Genomic DNA, 12,821 nt, shown 5'->3' with positions numbered 1-12,821 from the left:
AATTTTTTTCCTCTGCTTGCAGAAAGCGGGAAAAAGGAAGGTCAAGGAATACAGAAAAATAAGTCTTCATCCGCATATAAGGAGCCTTCCCCTATCCTATTCCTGCTGGATCCTGTGGCTAGCTGGGGTTTGTATAATCTGAAGACTCTTTTATGCCAAAAGTTAAGACATTCTGGTGATTCCCACTTGGACTTTAGACAAAGGCCATAACCAATTCATCTAGAGGGCCCCAATAACATGCAAAGCCCTTCAGGGCCTGGGGTAACATGAGCACAAAGTCATGCAGCCGGTACTCAGTCAGGCGTGACTTAGCTTATACAAAACAAAGTGGGACTTTAATTTACATGTATCACTGAAAAATAATTAGTCCTATGCCAATAAGATGCATTTTGTTAGTTCAAATATTTATGTGTCATTTTTAAGATTTTTCTCCCCAGAAAACTGTATTTGCTTCCAATAAATTCAATCTCAATTATACTGTTTTGAAAACGTTTTAATCTGTTTTATTTTACAAAAACAGTAAGGAAAAAAACTTGCCATGACTGCATTAATGGTTTAAAAATTCTAATTACTGGCTGGGCGCGGTGGCTCAAGCCTGTAATCCCAGCACTTTGGGAGGCCGAGGCGGGTGGATCACGAGGTCAAGAGATCGAGACCATCCTGGTCAACATGGTGAAACCCTGTCTCTACTAATACAAAAAATTAGCTGGGCATGGTGGCGCGTGCCTGTAATCCCAGCTACTCAGGAGGCTGAGGCAGGAGAATTGCCTGAACCCAGGAGGCGGAGGTTGCGGTAAGCCGAGATCGTGCCATTGCACTCCAGCCTGGGTAAGAAGAGCGAAACTCCGTCTCAAAAAAAAAAAAAAATTCTGATTACTATGAATCAAAGCACATACTAAAGAGAACTGTAAAAGTTATTTATATCTAACTCCAGTTGTTACATATTACCTTAGTTATTGCCCTTTGCTGTGTTTTTAGAGGAAATCTTTGAACACTATGGCTTTGTGAGATTTATGTTTGATAATGCATTTTAAAAACTATCCAATGAGAGTCTGGTGCTGTGGCTCACTCCTGTAATCCCAGCTCCTAGGGAGACTGAAGCAGGAGGATCGCCTGAGCCCAGGAGTTCAAGACTAACCTAGGAAATATAGCAAGACTCTGTCCCATTTAAAACAAACAGAAAAAAAGCTAGTCTATCCAATGATACTGTACATAGTTTATCCTTACCATTTGTAACTTCCCATAGTCTCTCTAGAGAGTAGAGTTTCTTGTCTATGTTTTGATCACGTAACTCTGAAGCTATAAAAGAACTCTGAAACTGCATTACGCTATCCACACAAAGCCTTTGTTAAAAACCTAAGTGAGAGTCATCCTTGACTCTCTCCTCTTCCTTACCCACCAATCCCACAGTTCACCAAAACTTGCAGAGTTAACCTCGGATAGATCTCAAATAAATCGTCTCACGTTCTTGCCATTGGGGGTCCTATAATCTCTTGCTAACACCAACGTAGCAACCTCCTAATTATTTTCCTGCCTCCAGTATTGACTCCACAAATCTGACCATGAAGCTCAAAAATCCTTTGGTTTCTCCCAGTCCAAGCACATATGTCTAGCCCTTGATTCACTGTCTAGCCTTCTCTCTCTCTCTCTCCCACCGCCATTTCCAAACTTGATATACATTAATAAGAAGCTGTTCATTGTTTTCTATAGACACCAAGCAATGTCTTACCCTGATGCTGCTGTTGAGCATCGTCCTCTCTGTCGCCCCACCTCTCATTTCCCAGGCTAATCTACACTGGAACCTCTCTAGGTGGCCTTATCTGTTGGTGACCGAAGGCTGGATTAATGGTCTCACTCTAGGTACAGTGGGGTACCTCAAGCAAATCCACTCTGTCATAATCAACTCTTTACCTAGTCGTCCTTTGAATTCTTAAGCTCCCTAAGAACTGGGATGAAACGTTTCTTATCTCTGCATAATATGCCTGACATATAGTAGATACCCAATAAATACTGGTTGGATAAGTAAATGACTAGATGAATAAAATGTAAAGCAAGTGCCAATTTAAAATGTAGCATTTTGGCTGGACGCAATGGCTCACTCCTATAATTCCAGCACTCTGGGAGGCTGAGATGGGCAGATCATTTGATGTTAGGAGTTTGAAACCAGCCTGGCCAATGCGGCAAAACCCTGTCTCTACTAAAAATACAAAAATTAGCCAGGCATGCTGGTATGTGCCTGTAATCTCAGCTACTTGGGATGCTGAGGCAGGAGAATTGCATGAACCCAGGAGGTGGAGGTTACAGAGAGCCAAGATCGTGCCACTGCACTCTAGCCTGGGTGACAGAACAAGACTCTGTCTCAAAAAAATAAATAAATAAAAATAAAATACAGCATTTTTACTTAACATAATTAATGGCACTTTAAAATTAGTCTTAAACATGGATATTCTAGCTATAAAGGATTTCACTCAACAAACATTTACTGAACATCATGGTCTCAAACTCATGGTCTCAAATGATTCTTCCGCCTTGGCCTCCCAAAGTGCTGGGATTATAGGCATGAGCCACTGCACCCAGTCTCATATCTACTTTTATTGAGAAAAGAAAGGAAGTCCTCCAAATCTCAAAAGTGTAAAAACATATAAATGGCTAAAAACATTTCCATCTTACATGCCTGTAGTCCCAGCTACTTAGGAGACTGAGGCAGAAGAACCACTGGAACCCAGGAGGCGGAGGTTGCAGTGAGGTGAGATTGCACTCCAGCCTGGCGAAAGAGTGAATCTCCATCTCAAAAGAAAAAAATATTCCAACTCAAGGACCTTTAATCAGGACTCCTGAAGTCCTACATAAATTGGTAACTTCACTCATCAATGGATGATGTGAAATGAATTTATCCAATGAATACATAAAAAGTGAATAGGTTTAAAAAGACAAACACTAAAATTCATTTCATTTAAAAAATTCTAGGATTCTAATTTCAGTTATTTAGCACATGAAAAATCTGGAAAAAAAACCATAAAAGTGTAATACAGAAACTCTGACTATGCTGAAATCCTAAAAAATAAATAACAAAGTTATAGCTACATTTAATAACTTTTATTCCTACTTTGCAAGTTTCACTTGTCATCTACTCTAATCAGTACCACCCTTTTGTTCGTGGGTTACAGAGCAGTTACTGACATACAGGCATTTTTTGGCAAGCTGACCTGGGTGCCCCAACAGCCACTCTCTACGGTGGTCAGAGTATGTAACTCTCCAGTTCTACAGCTAATCTAATGCCATCATGGTAAATGTATTGCCCTGCCAGTTTTGGTCTGGTTTGGGTAACTTCTGAGAAAGGATTCTTAGCTCCTAAAAGAGAGTCCTCCTTCCTTGAGATGTTGGGTCCACTCTTGTAGGTATCTTTCATTTAGGAGGGGAACAAACCATAGGATATTTTTATTGAAGATAGCAGAGTAGAGAGACAGAAGGAAGAAGATTCTTGATGAAATTCTCAAGCTATAGATCCAATCATGTCTGGTGCCCAGCCTACTTTCTTACTATTTAAACCAGTATGAGTGAAGTTTTCTGTTATAAGCAGCCTAAAATATTCCAACTTAAGTTCTTTGTGTACCATTCTATTTAATTATTTTCAGAGCCATCATCAATACCAGAAATTATCTTTTCTTTGTGTGTTTACTTACTGTCTAAGCTTTCTTCTTCTTCCTAACTAGAATCATGAGAACAGAAACTTACTTGTTTTATTCATCACTATAAGCCCCAAAGCCTAGGACAATGCCTAGCAGAGAAGATGCTCAATAAATATTCCTTGATGAATAAAAGCATGAATCTTAGACAAACATAACCATGTATACAGCTATTTAAAATCTCACTTCTTAATCACTCAAACAATAATCTGTCTTTTCCTATTCTAATTTATTTTACTGAATCATGTTCAATACGACAAAAGAAATCAAAAAGTACACCAAAAAAAGGCTAAGAATAAAAATTCAGTATTCAGTACTTCCCACCAGATTTCAGAAATGTTAGCCTGCAGCACAAATAAATCTCACAAGTATTTGTTAAGCAAACAGCTTTCTAAATGTCACATTTGTAACCAACAAGTAATCTAAAAACACAAGAACCCAATTTGGTATGTTCTTTCTTAAGTAATAAACAACCTGGCCTTGCTCTAAATAGGCCCATACTTCACAAAGTAAAACCCTGTGACTACATCACAAATTACTTTTCACTTCCCTTCTTTACTCAAATACTTGGAACTATGATGAGTAACATAATTATTTCTTAAGTGATATCATTTAAATGAAAACTTCATCTACAGTTTATGAGATTAATAGAGCCAAAAAAAACCTCTGCATATTACCCATTTCCTAGATAGTCACAGGAAAACAAAAGAGTAGGGCAACTCCCTGTCCCTGAGCAAGAGAATGAAAATGTACATGATGTTTGGTGGAATGAAAGCATCCAAAGGTCTACTTGTTAGCCTCACTACAGTTTTTACCAAAAAAAAGGCTTAACAGGGCTTCAGACCATGAAAACAAAGAAATAAAATACCATACTCTGGCAAATACTTAAATGGGTATACATACACTAAACTACCTAGACCCAATCTCCATGTCTTTTTTTTTCCTTTTTGGAGATAGGGTCTCATTCTCACTCTCTTGCCCAGGTGGAGGGCAGTGGCACGATCTCAGCTCAATGCAACCTCTGCTTCCTGGGCTCAAGCAATCCTCCTGCCTCAGCCTCTCAAGTAGCTGGGACTGACAATACAGGCACATGCAACCATGATCAGTAAGTTTTTAAAAAAATCTTTTTAGAGATGAGGTCTCCCTGTTTTTCCCAGACTGGTTTAGAACTCATGGGCTCAGGCAATTCTGCCACCTCTCCCTCCCAAAGTGCTAGGATTACAGGCACGAGCCACTGCACCCTGCCTTTATCTTTTTTATCTAATCTCTGCCAACTTGTTGGCTAAACAGTAGATTCAAAAGTAGAAAAAATACAAAGTACAAAGATTGCCAGAAAGTAAAATAGCATCTACTGGTGAAAAACCCTAAAAGTTTAGCCTAAATAATAAGCCCATAGAAAGATGCTCAACATCATTGGTCATTAGGAAAATGCAAATTAAAACTACAATAATATGCTACTTCAACACCCACTGGAAGGGCTATAACTTTTTAAAAAGCAGTAGCAAGTGTTGGCAAAAATGTAGAAAAACAGGAAGTTTCATTCATTGCCAGCAGAAATGTAAAACGGTGCAGTAACTTTGGAAAAACAGCTTAGCAGAATTTTTAAAGTATAAATTTACCATGTGAGCCGGCAATTACACTCCTAGATATCTACTCCCAAGAGAAATAAAAATACATGTCCACACAAAGAACTGCACATGAATGTTCATAGCAGTATTATTCATAATAGCCAAAAATTGAAACAACACAAAAACATCCATCAACTGGTAAATGGAAAGTCAAAAGCGGTCTGTCCACAAGGAATACTATTTAGCAATAAGAAGAAGCAAACCTTCCTTTGAAATATCTATGATATGGATGAACCTCAAAAACATTGTGTGAGAACACTGATTTACGGTGATGGCAGCATAAGTCAGTAAACTTACTAAAAATTAGTGAGTTGTGCACTTAATATGGGTAATTTTTTTTCTCATTCTGTGATCCAGGCTGAAGTGCAGTGGTGCTATCTTGGCTCACTGCAATCTCTACCTCCCAAACTCAAATGATCCTCCCACTTCAGCCTCCTAAGTAGCTGAGATTACAGGCTAGTGCCACCACACTAAGCTAATTTTTTATACTTTGATAGAGATGCAGTTTCATCATGTTGCCCAAGCTGGTCTTGAACTCCTGAGCTCAAGCAATCCACCTGCCTCAGCCTCCCAAAATGCTGGGATTATAGATGTAAGCCACTGCATCCAGCCCTGAAATGGGTAAATTTTATGATACATAAAATATGCCTCAATAAACTAGTAAAGAAAATACAAGTTAGGTACTCAATTCACATTTTGTATATGTGCCAGATATTAAAATAGTATTCCTATTTTCATCCTATTTTAGATGGCTGTATTAGCTAGCACACAGCCATCTAAAATTTGACCAAGCACAGAAGGTAATGTATTCTCAGGCAGAAACCAGTTGAACTACAAAAGCACCTACCTACCAGTTAGCTGCGATACACTAGAAATACTTGTAGAATCAGAACGTCTGCAGGGCCTCATTCCCTTCATTAGGCAAAGCTCACATATTCATAAATCATATGTCAGCTAAATCATGAAGCATAGAGACCCATTAGACCAAAACAAAAGAGGGAAACCAAAATGCAGTTTAGATGATAAAGCAAACAAAAAAGAGAGCTAAAGACATAATAAGCTCTCCTGTCTCTACCTAGCATCCGTTCCTCTGAATGTCTAAGGCCCAAGGAACGTGAAGACACTAAGTCTCCAAAGCCTTTTGAGGGGAAAGGAAACTAACATTGATCTTACAGGTATAAGTTAATCACTCTACTGTTGTCACTTTGTAGAGAATAAAACATTTATCCAAAAAAGAGCCTAGCTTAAAGCCTTCCAGTCTTGTATAGAATATTAAGAAATTCAGGAATGTAGAATAAAAAAGAGTAGTGATGATGACCATAGTAATTGCTGCCAAAATTAACAGCATTTTCTATGTATCAAGTGCTAAGAAATTCACACATATGATTTCATTTAATCTTTACACAAACTCTAGGATGTGGGTAATATCATGATTTCCATTTCCAAATGGGGAAACTGAAGCACAGATTGATCAAGTTTTCCAAAGACCCAGTAGTTCCAACAAGTAAGTGGCAACAGCAGTGTCACCTGAAGGAGGGCCCCCAAGGGGGGAACAGCACTTTACAAAAGAAATCCTAAAGAAGGCCAACACATTCCAGATCGAATCCTTCTCTTACAAGCCTTAGAGACTCTCTCTCTAGAAAAGTGTCCAGGAGCTGGGCCCCGGGGCTCACGCCTATAATCCCAGCACTTTGGGAGGCCGAGATGGGAGGATTATGAGGTCAAGAGATTGAGACCATCCTGGCCAACATGGTAAAACCCCATCTCTACTAAAAATACAAAAATTAGCTGGGCATGGTGGTGTGCCTGTAGTCCCAGCTACTCAGGAGGCAGAGGTTGCAGTGAGCCGAGAACACACCACTGCACTCCAGCCTGCCAAGAGAGCGAAACTCCATCTCAAGAAAAAAAAAAAAAGAAAAAAGTGTCCAGGAGTAATAAATAAGATGTAAATCAAGAAGACTAAAGTGAACCCGAAGACATAAAAATCTGACTATTCACTTAATGGGTATTGACTGCAGATCGACCTCAACTGAAAGGCTACCCTCCAAAACTACCTCCTCAACTTGGCTCACAGAACACCTGCTATCCTTCTTCATTCCTTATGATTTAACTCTGTTCTGGAACAGCAAGATCATAAAACACTGTAAACTGAAGGGGCCTCTGGTCGCCCAGCTACTCCCAAGACACACAGAAAGTTTTCACTCAGTCCATTTTCTCTATCTGACCTTCTACACTCATCTTCATCTGTGTAAACCCCTTAATCCATCAGGTCTGGGGATATGTCAGAGACCCTTCTCTCAGTGCTGCCCATCATGGTCCTCAACGTCTCATCACTACTGTGGATACTCAGATCTTCCATACACTGTTACCTATTAAAGGGTACACACCCATCTCTCCAGTTATACAGGAAGCTTTTGGGGAAGGAAGCATGTTCACATTGTTTTTGCATTCCTTGAAGTATCTAGTAAAATGGTAGCACCAGAAATACTTAAGAGTTTTTAAAGTAAGAAGAGCTTTGTATGTTTGCTTTTTGGTATAACTACATTTTTATTTGTATTTTTTATTCGGCATACCAATACCCTAAGATTATAAGCTCACTGATGTAACACATAAAAACTTCAATTTCTTTGTACAGTATATTTTTAAAAAGAATGAGGGTAAAGGGTTCAAGTGTGACAGACATAAATTACTTCTTTTCCAGAAGTACTAAAATCATTCCATATATTTTCACAGTTGCCAAAGTAAAATCTAACCTTGTAAATAAACCACTCTATTGTCTTATATTTCCAAATGAAGGATATTAAATAAATATCTTTTTGTTCAATGTAAGACTAGATGAAACAAATGTGAAAATCACTTTTTAAAATGTAAAATTTTCTTTTGTCAAAATAACAAAGTGCCAAAAAGCTATTATAAATGGCAAGAACTAATATACATAAGTTTAACTTACAGGGAGAAAGCTAAGCGTAAAATTGTGAGTGTACATATGTATAGGCTTATTGATCCCCAACAATGAAAAACAAAGACAAGGAGGAATTTGGAACAAAGCAAGAACATTTTCTTCCATTATAATTCTTCATTTCGTAAAAGTAAAATGTTAATAACAAAAGAAAACGTGGTAAGAAAAGCTCAGATCTGAATACATTTTTTAAAATGCCCATAACTAAAGTATTTCATACCTGTAAACATGGCATGAAAATAAGGACTACAGGCGGCCAGCACCACTCTATGAGCAGAGATTTCCATGTCTTCTGCCACAATTGTGACATCGCATAGCAAATTTTGACTGTGTAAAAAGCAGAGAGAAAAAATTTAAATAATATCAACAATGAATGTATTGAACATCCTATGCAAAAATACTACAGTAAAGCCCACTCTCATCAAGTTGAGACTAACTTAAAAGGCAGCCATCCTTTGGGACACGATCCCTAAACATGAAGTACACAGAAAATAGCTGTGATAAAGGCCCAACATGCCCTCGTTCAGAATCTTGCCTTTGTTTAACACAAAAATCTTCCTAAATTTGATTACTGATTTCTCAACCTAAAGGCAATTACTGACAGCAAACCATCAGTGGACTGCGAAAGAAGTTGTCTGAATAAGAAGTAGCAGCAGAAGCGGCAGGTGGCAGTCTGACATGAAGATGAAGAAATAAACACATGCTGAAAACTCAATTGGGTCAAATACTGCCCCAACAAAAAAAATAAAAATATTCTAAAAGACCCTAGTTCATCAAGCAATGGTAAAATTATATCCAATGATACCTGCTGCTTAAAAGGCTTTGGGAATTTGAAGCTTAACTTAGTCATAACATTTTACCAGTGCAAAATATCTCATACTTCAAGGCCAGAAAATACTATATCTAAAGTTAAAAAGCATTTTGGCCAAGTGCAGTGGCTCATGCCTGTAATCCCAATACTTTGTGAGGCCAAGGTAGGTAGATCATTTGAAGCCAGAAGTTCGACACCAACCTGGCCAATATGGCAAAAGCCAGGCTCTATTAAAAATAAAAAAATTAGCCAGGCATGGTAGCCCACACCTGTAATCCCAGCTACTCAGGAGGCTGAGGCAGAAGAATCACTTGAACCTGGGAGGCGGGGGTTGCAGTCAGCCAATATTGCACCACCGCACTCCAGCCTGGGTGACAAAGTAAGACTCTGTTTCCAAAAAAAGCATTTTGTTACCTCAAAACAAACCATTATTTAGCAACCATAATTATTATATTTCTAATTTTAAAACATCCATTGTAATTCACCCAAAAACATGTGATAAGCATTTTTGACATTTAATATGTGGTGCCAGATCATACTCTCCAGGTAAGTAAGAATGTCACAGAATATTTTTAACAGAAAACAGTGCTGATGCTTATTCCACAACAAGCAAGAAGGCTCCAAAGCCTAAAACCTGCCTTGCCAGTAGTCATATCATGAATGACTGAAATGGGTGTGGTGAAAGCAAACGTCCCTTCTACACCTCACATAACCAAGCACTGAATTTATGTCTATGTGCATGGCGCATGCAGGTCACACTTGGCACCCTCCTCCACTGTTCTATATTTCCTACAAGGGTGGCCTGCCTGCTTCCGTAATTTTCTAGTAGCTTATAAACAACATTTTCCATGAGCTTGACCAAGTCCATGAAGTTTTCTACCTGTCCATACTGCTTACAAACTTATTCCCATAAAGTTCATGCCCAAACTTTCTGGAGACTACTGGTAAATATTCTCCTTCCAGTTTAGGAGAAATGGAAGGAAAAAAAAAAAGAGTACCTCAGCATTAGTGATGACTGCATCCCAGGGCCTCATTGCCAATGAGTTTGCTATGCCATTTAGATTATAGCATGGCTCGTGCGTTACCAGTTTAATGGCACATGATGCTGTATGAGACATAAGGCAGGTCTCATATCAAGTCATAAAAGGTGGCACTGTGTCACTAATTTATAATTCCTCCAGATTATTGTGGAGCCCTGACAAAGTCTACCATCTGCTCTGAGAATATAAAACCGTTCTGCAATTCTATGCATTCTACGGGTTCACACATAACTAGGGTGGGAAAAGTCAGTGGTGTCAGTAGTGTTTTCAGGAAGGTACTATGCAAGAATTTTACCTGCATGTATTATTTCATTTAGTGCCCACCACAATGTTACAAGGTATTATTTTTATCCCCAAATTTATAGCTGGGGAAACCAAGGTTAAAGTTCTCCAACTAATGGCAATGCCAGGTTTCAAATCCACAGGCTGACTCCAGAGCCTCCACTACACAAAACCTAAAGCTATACGGTTTTAAGATCTGTTAAAGTTTGAATAAAACAGGAAAGAGAAGTAATAAATTATAAATAACAACAATTTATTTTTTGACATCCTGTATACTAAAAAATAATTTTAAGTTCTATATATAGCTAATAAAAGGCCCAATTTTAGTGGGTTTTTAGCACTACATCTACACAATACTTTTTTAAAACGTTTGTTCATTCATTCAACAAAGTACTGCAAGACCATCTCTGCTGTTAAGAAGACCAGCAGAAAAAGACTGGCAACAGAAAAATTATAGAATAAAGTGGAAAGCACCATAATAAAGATGTTATGGAAAGTGGGGCGGGCGGGGAACGCATTCAAATCAGACTGGGGGTCAGAAAGGGCTTCCTGCAGCTATTGACCTTAAGCTGAGTTCTAAAAACAAGTAAGAGTTAGTTGGATCAAGAAGGAGCAAAAGAATCCCAAAGATAACAGTATGTACTATTACATGGAGACCTGAAGCAGTAAAGCAGAATGTGCAACTGTGGGCCAAGAGAGTGGCGAGAGAGAAAGACAGGAGCAAAGAAACTCTGGAGGGAGGTGAGCAGGGTCAGCAGAGCATGCATGGTCTCTCTAGAATGAAGCAATGCAGGTGTCTCCTTTGTGACCTGGGGATTTGAACACAACTCAAACACGAGTCAAGTGCATCTTTATGCCTGTTTTCCTTTTGTCAGTAATCCCTCCTAGTGCTTTATATGGAACCGAAGTGGAATTACACTTGAACACCTTAAAAAATCACACCATTAATTACATTTGGCTTCAATTACAATTATTCATTAATCCAAATTTCTAACATAATACCTGCTGGCTGTCACTTACATAATTAACTTGGCCTTACTGGCTTATTAATTGATGTTAGATAACTAATAAGGTTAAAACACTGCTAAAATATTATGCAGCCACATCCTGGGTTAGGTCTCAGAGCCACTTTACAAATTAAGGACATGCCTAGTTTTAGCATTCAATTTTTTATCTGTCTTCAGTAATAACATTATTTTAAAACAGCATTCAGAGATGAGAGATCCGACCAACTCCTACTAGTTTGTGTCACTGAGTATACAATGAGTGTGTATCAGTACGTGTACATTGAGTCTGGCCCTTACCTCTTTCCAAATTTGCATGCTTACAAGAAGTTGAATGACTTTTGAGTGAGAGAGCTATGAATGAAAAGTCTGGCACTAAAAATAAGAAAAACTTGTTTTAGCAGCCCATATGCAAAGTCTTCCATAGTGAATTTCTGAGTTTATGTTCTTATTACTTGAAATCTAGTGAGGGAATAAACTGTAGGAAAAGAAAGCCTTCAAAATAATGGAATAAATAAAGTTGTTATTTAGCAAAATTTGCATTTATTCATTCATTCATCAAGCACTATGTGAGCTTACCACAATAAACAAGATAAAAGCCATGACAGTATGAAGTCTACAGCCATGTGAGAGAGCCAAGGAAATAAGTGATTATAAAATGAACCCACAATTATTAAGATGGGGCAAGTATGGGGTATTTGGAAATGCACAGGAAAGGCTAGGCCCAACCTTATGGGAAAGCTTCAGAATGAAGTGGCTTCTAAGCTCAAACCTAAAGGGAAAAGAACAGGAGTTAGATAGGCTTAATGTAAAATTCAAATAGCACAGAATAAAGAAAGGCACTCCATTTCCTAAAAAAAATTATATCATGAAAATTGGTCCTTCTCAGGACAGAAAAAAAACTGCTTTGAAAAAACATGAAACATTCCTGAACATATTAAGACATCCTTGGGTTTTCCGATATAAAATGAATGAATTAAAAACCTGTCACTGCTTTTAAAATGCACAGTGCCTATCTTCTTAAAAGTAAAATATGCCTCACAACAGGGACTGTAGTCAATAATAATTTAATGATACATTTAAAAATAACTAAAAGAGTATAAATGGATTGTTAATAACACCAAGGATAAATGCTTGAAGTGATGGATACCCCATTTACTCTCACAAGATTATTATACATTGTATACCTGTATCAAAATATCTCAGGTACCCCATAAATATATATCTACTATGTACTCACAGAAATTTAAAATTTTTTTAAAGTAAAATGTGCCATCAGGCTTTGAGACATCAAAAATAATTAGTAGTCATATGAAACAAGAATTACTTTCTAGTAAAAGTGGGGACAGTGAGGAGACACTTGGCATCTATCTACCTTTCTTCTTCAGGTGCCTAGGAAAACCTAGAAGCA

At 38.1% G+C, this 12,821-nt stretch overlaps 1 protein-coding gene across 4 annotated transcripts in view; it reads right to left on the bottom strand.

The window, feature by feature from the left end:
• Positions 1-12,821, bottom strand: part of LOC135277805 (kelch-like protein 2) — a 118,708-nt gene that overhangs the window by 86,333 nt on the left and 19,554 nt on the right. For all 4 annotated transcript variants that reach the window (XR_010345408.1, XM_064384062.1, XM_064384061.1 and 1 more), the window contains exon 3: positions 8,494-8,600. Coding sequence is in view for 3 of the 4 variants with exons in the window: in XM_064384062.1 (XP_064240132.1) it covers positions 8,494-8,600 (107 nt within the window). In the remaining variant the exon portion in view is untranslated. The remainder of the gene's footprint in view (positions 1-8,493; positions 8,601-12,821) is intronic.

The sequence above is a fragment of the Aotus nancymaae genome, unplaced genomic scaffold (genome assembly GCF_030222135.1).
Source record: "Aotus nancymaae isolate 86718 unplaced genomic scaffold, 86718_ANA_hifiasm-v0.15.2.pri h1tg000033l, whole genome shotgun sequence".
Lineage (NCBI taxonomy): Eukaryota > Metazoa > Chordata > Mammalia > Primates > Aotidae > Aotus > Aotus nancymaae.
Note: the sequence above shows the minus strand (reverse complement) of the source record. Positions and strands in the feature narration are given on the sequence as shown.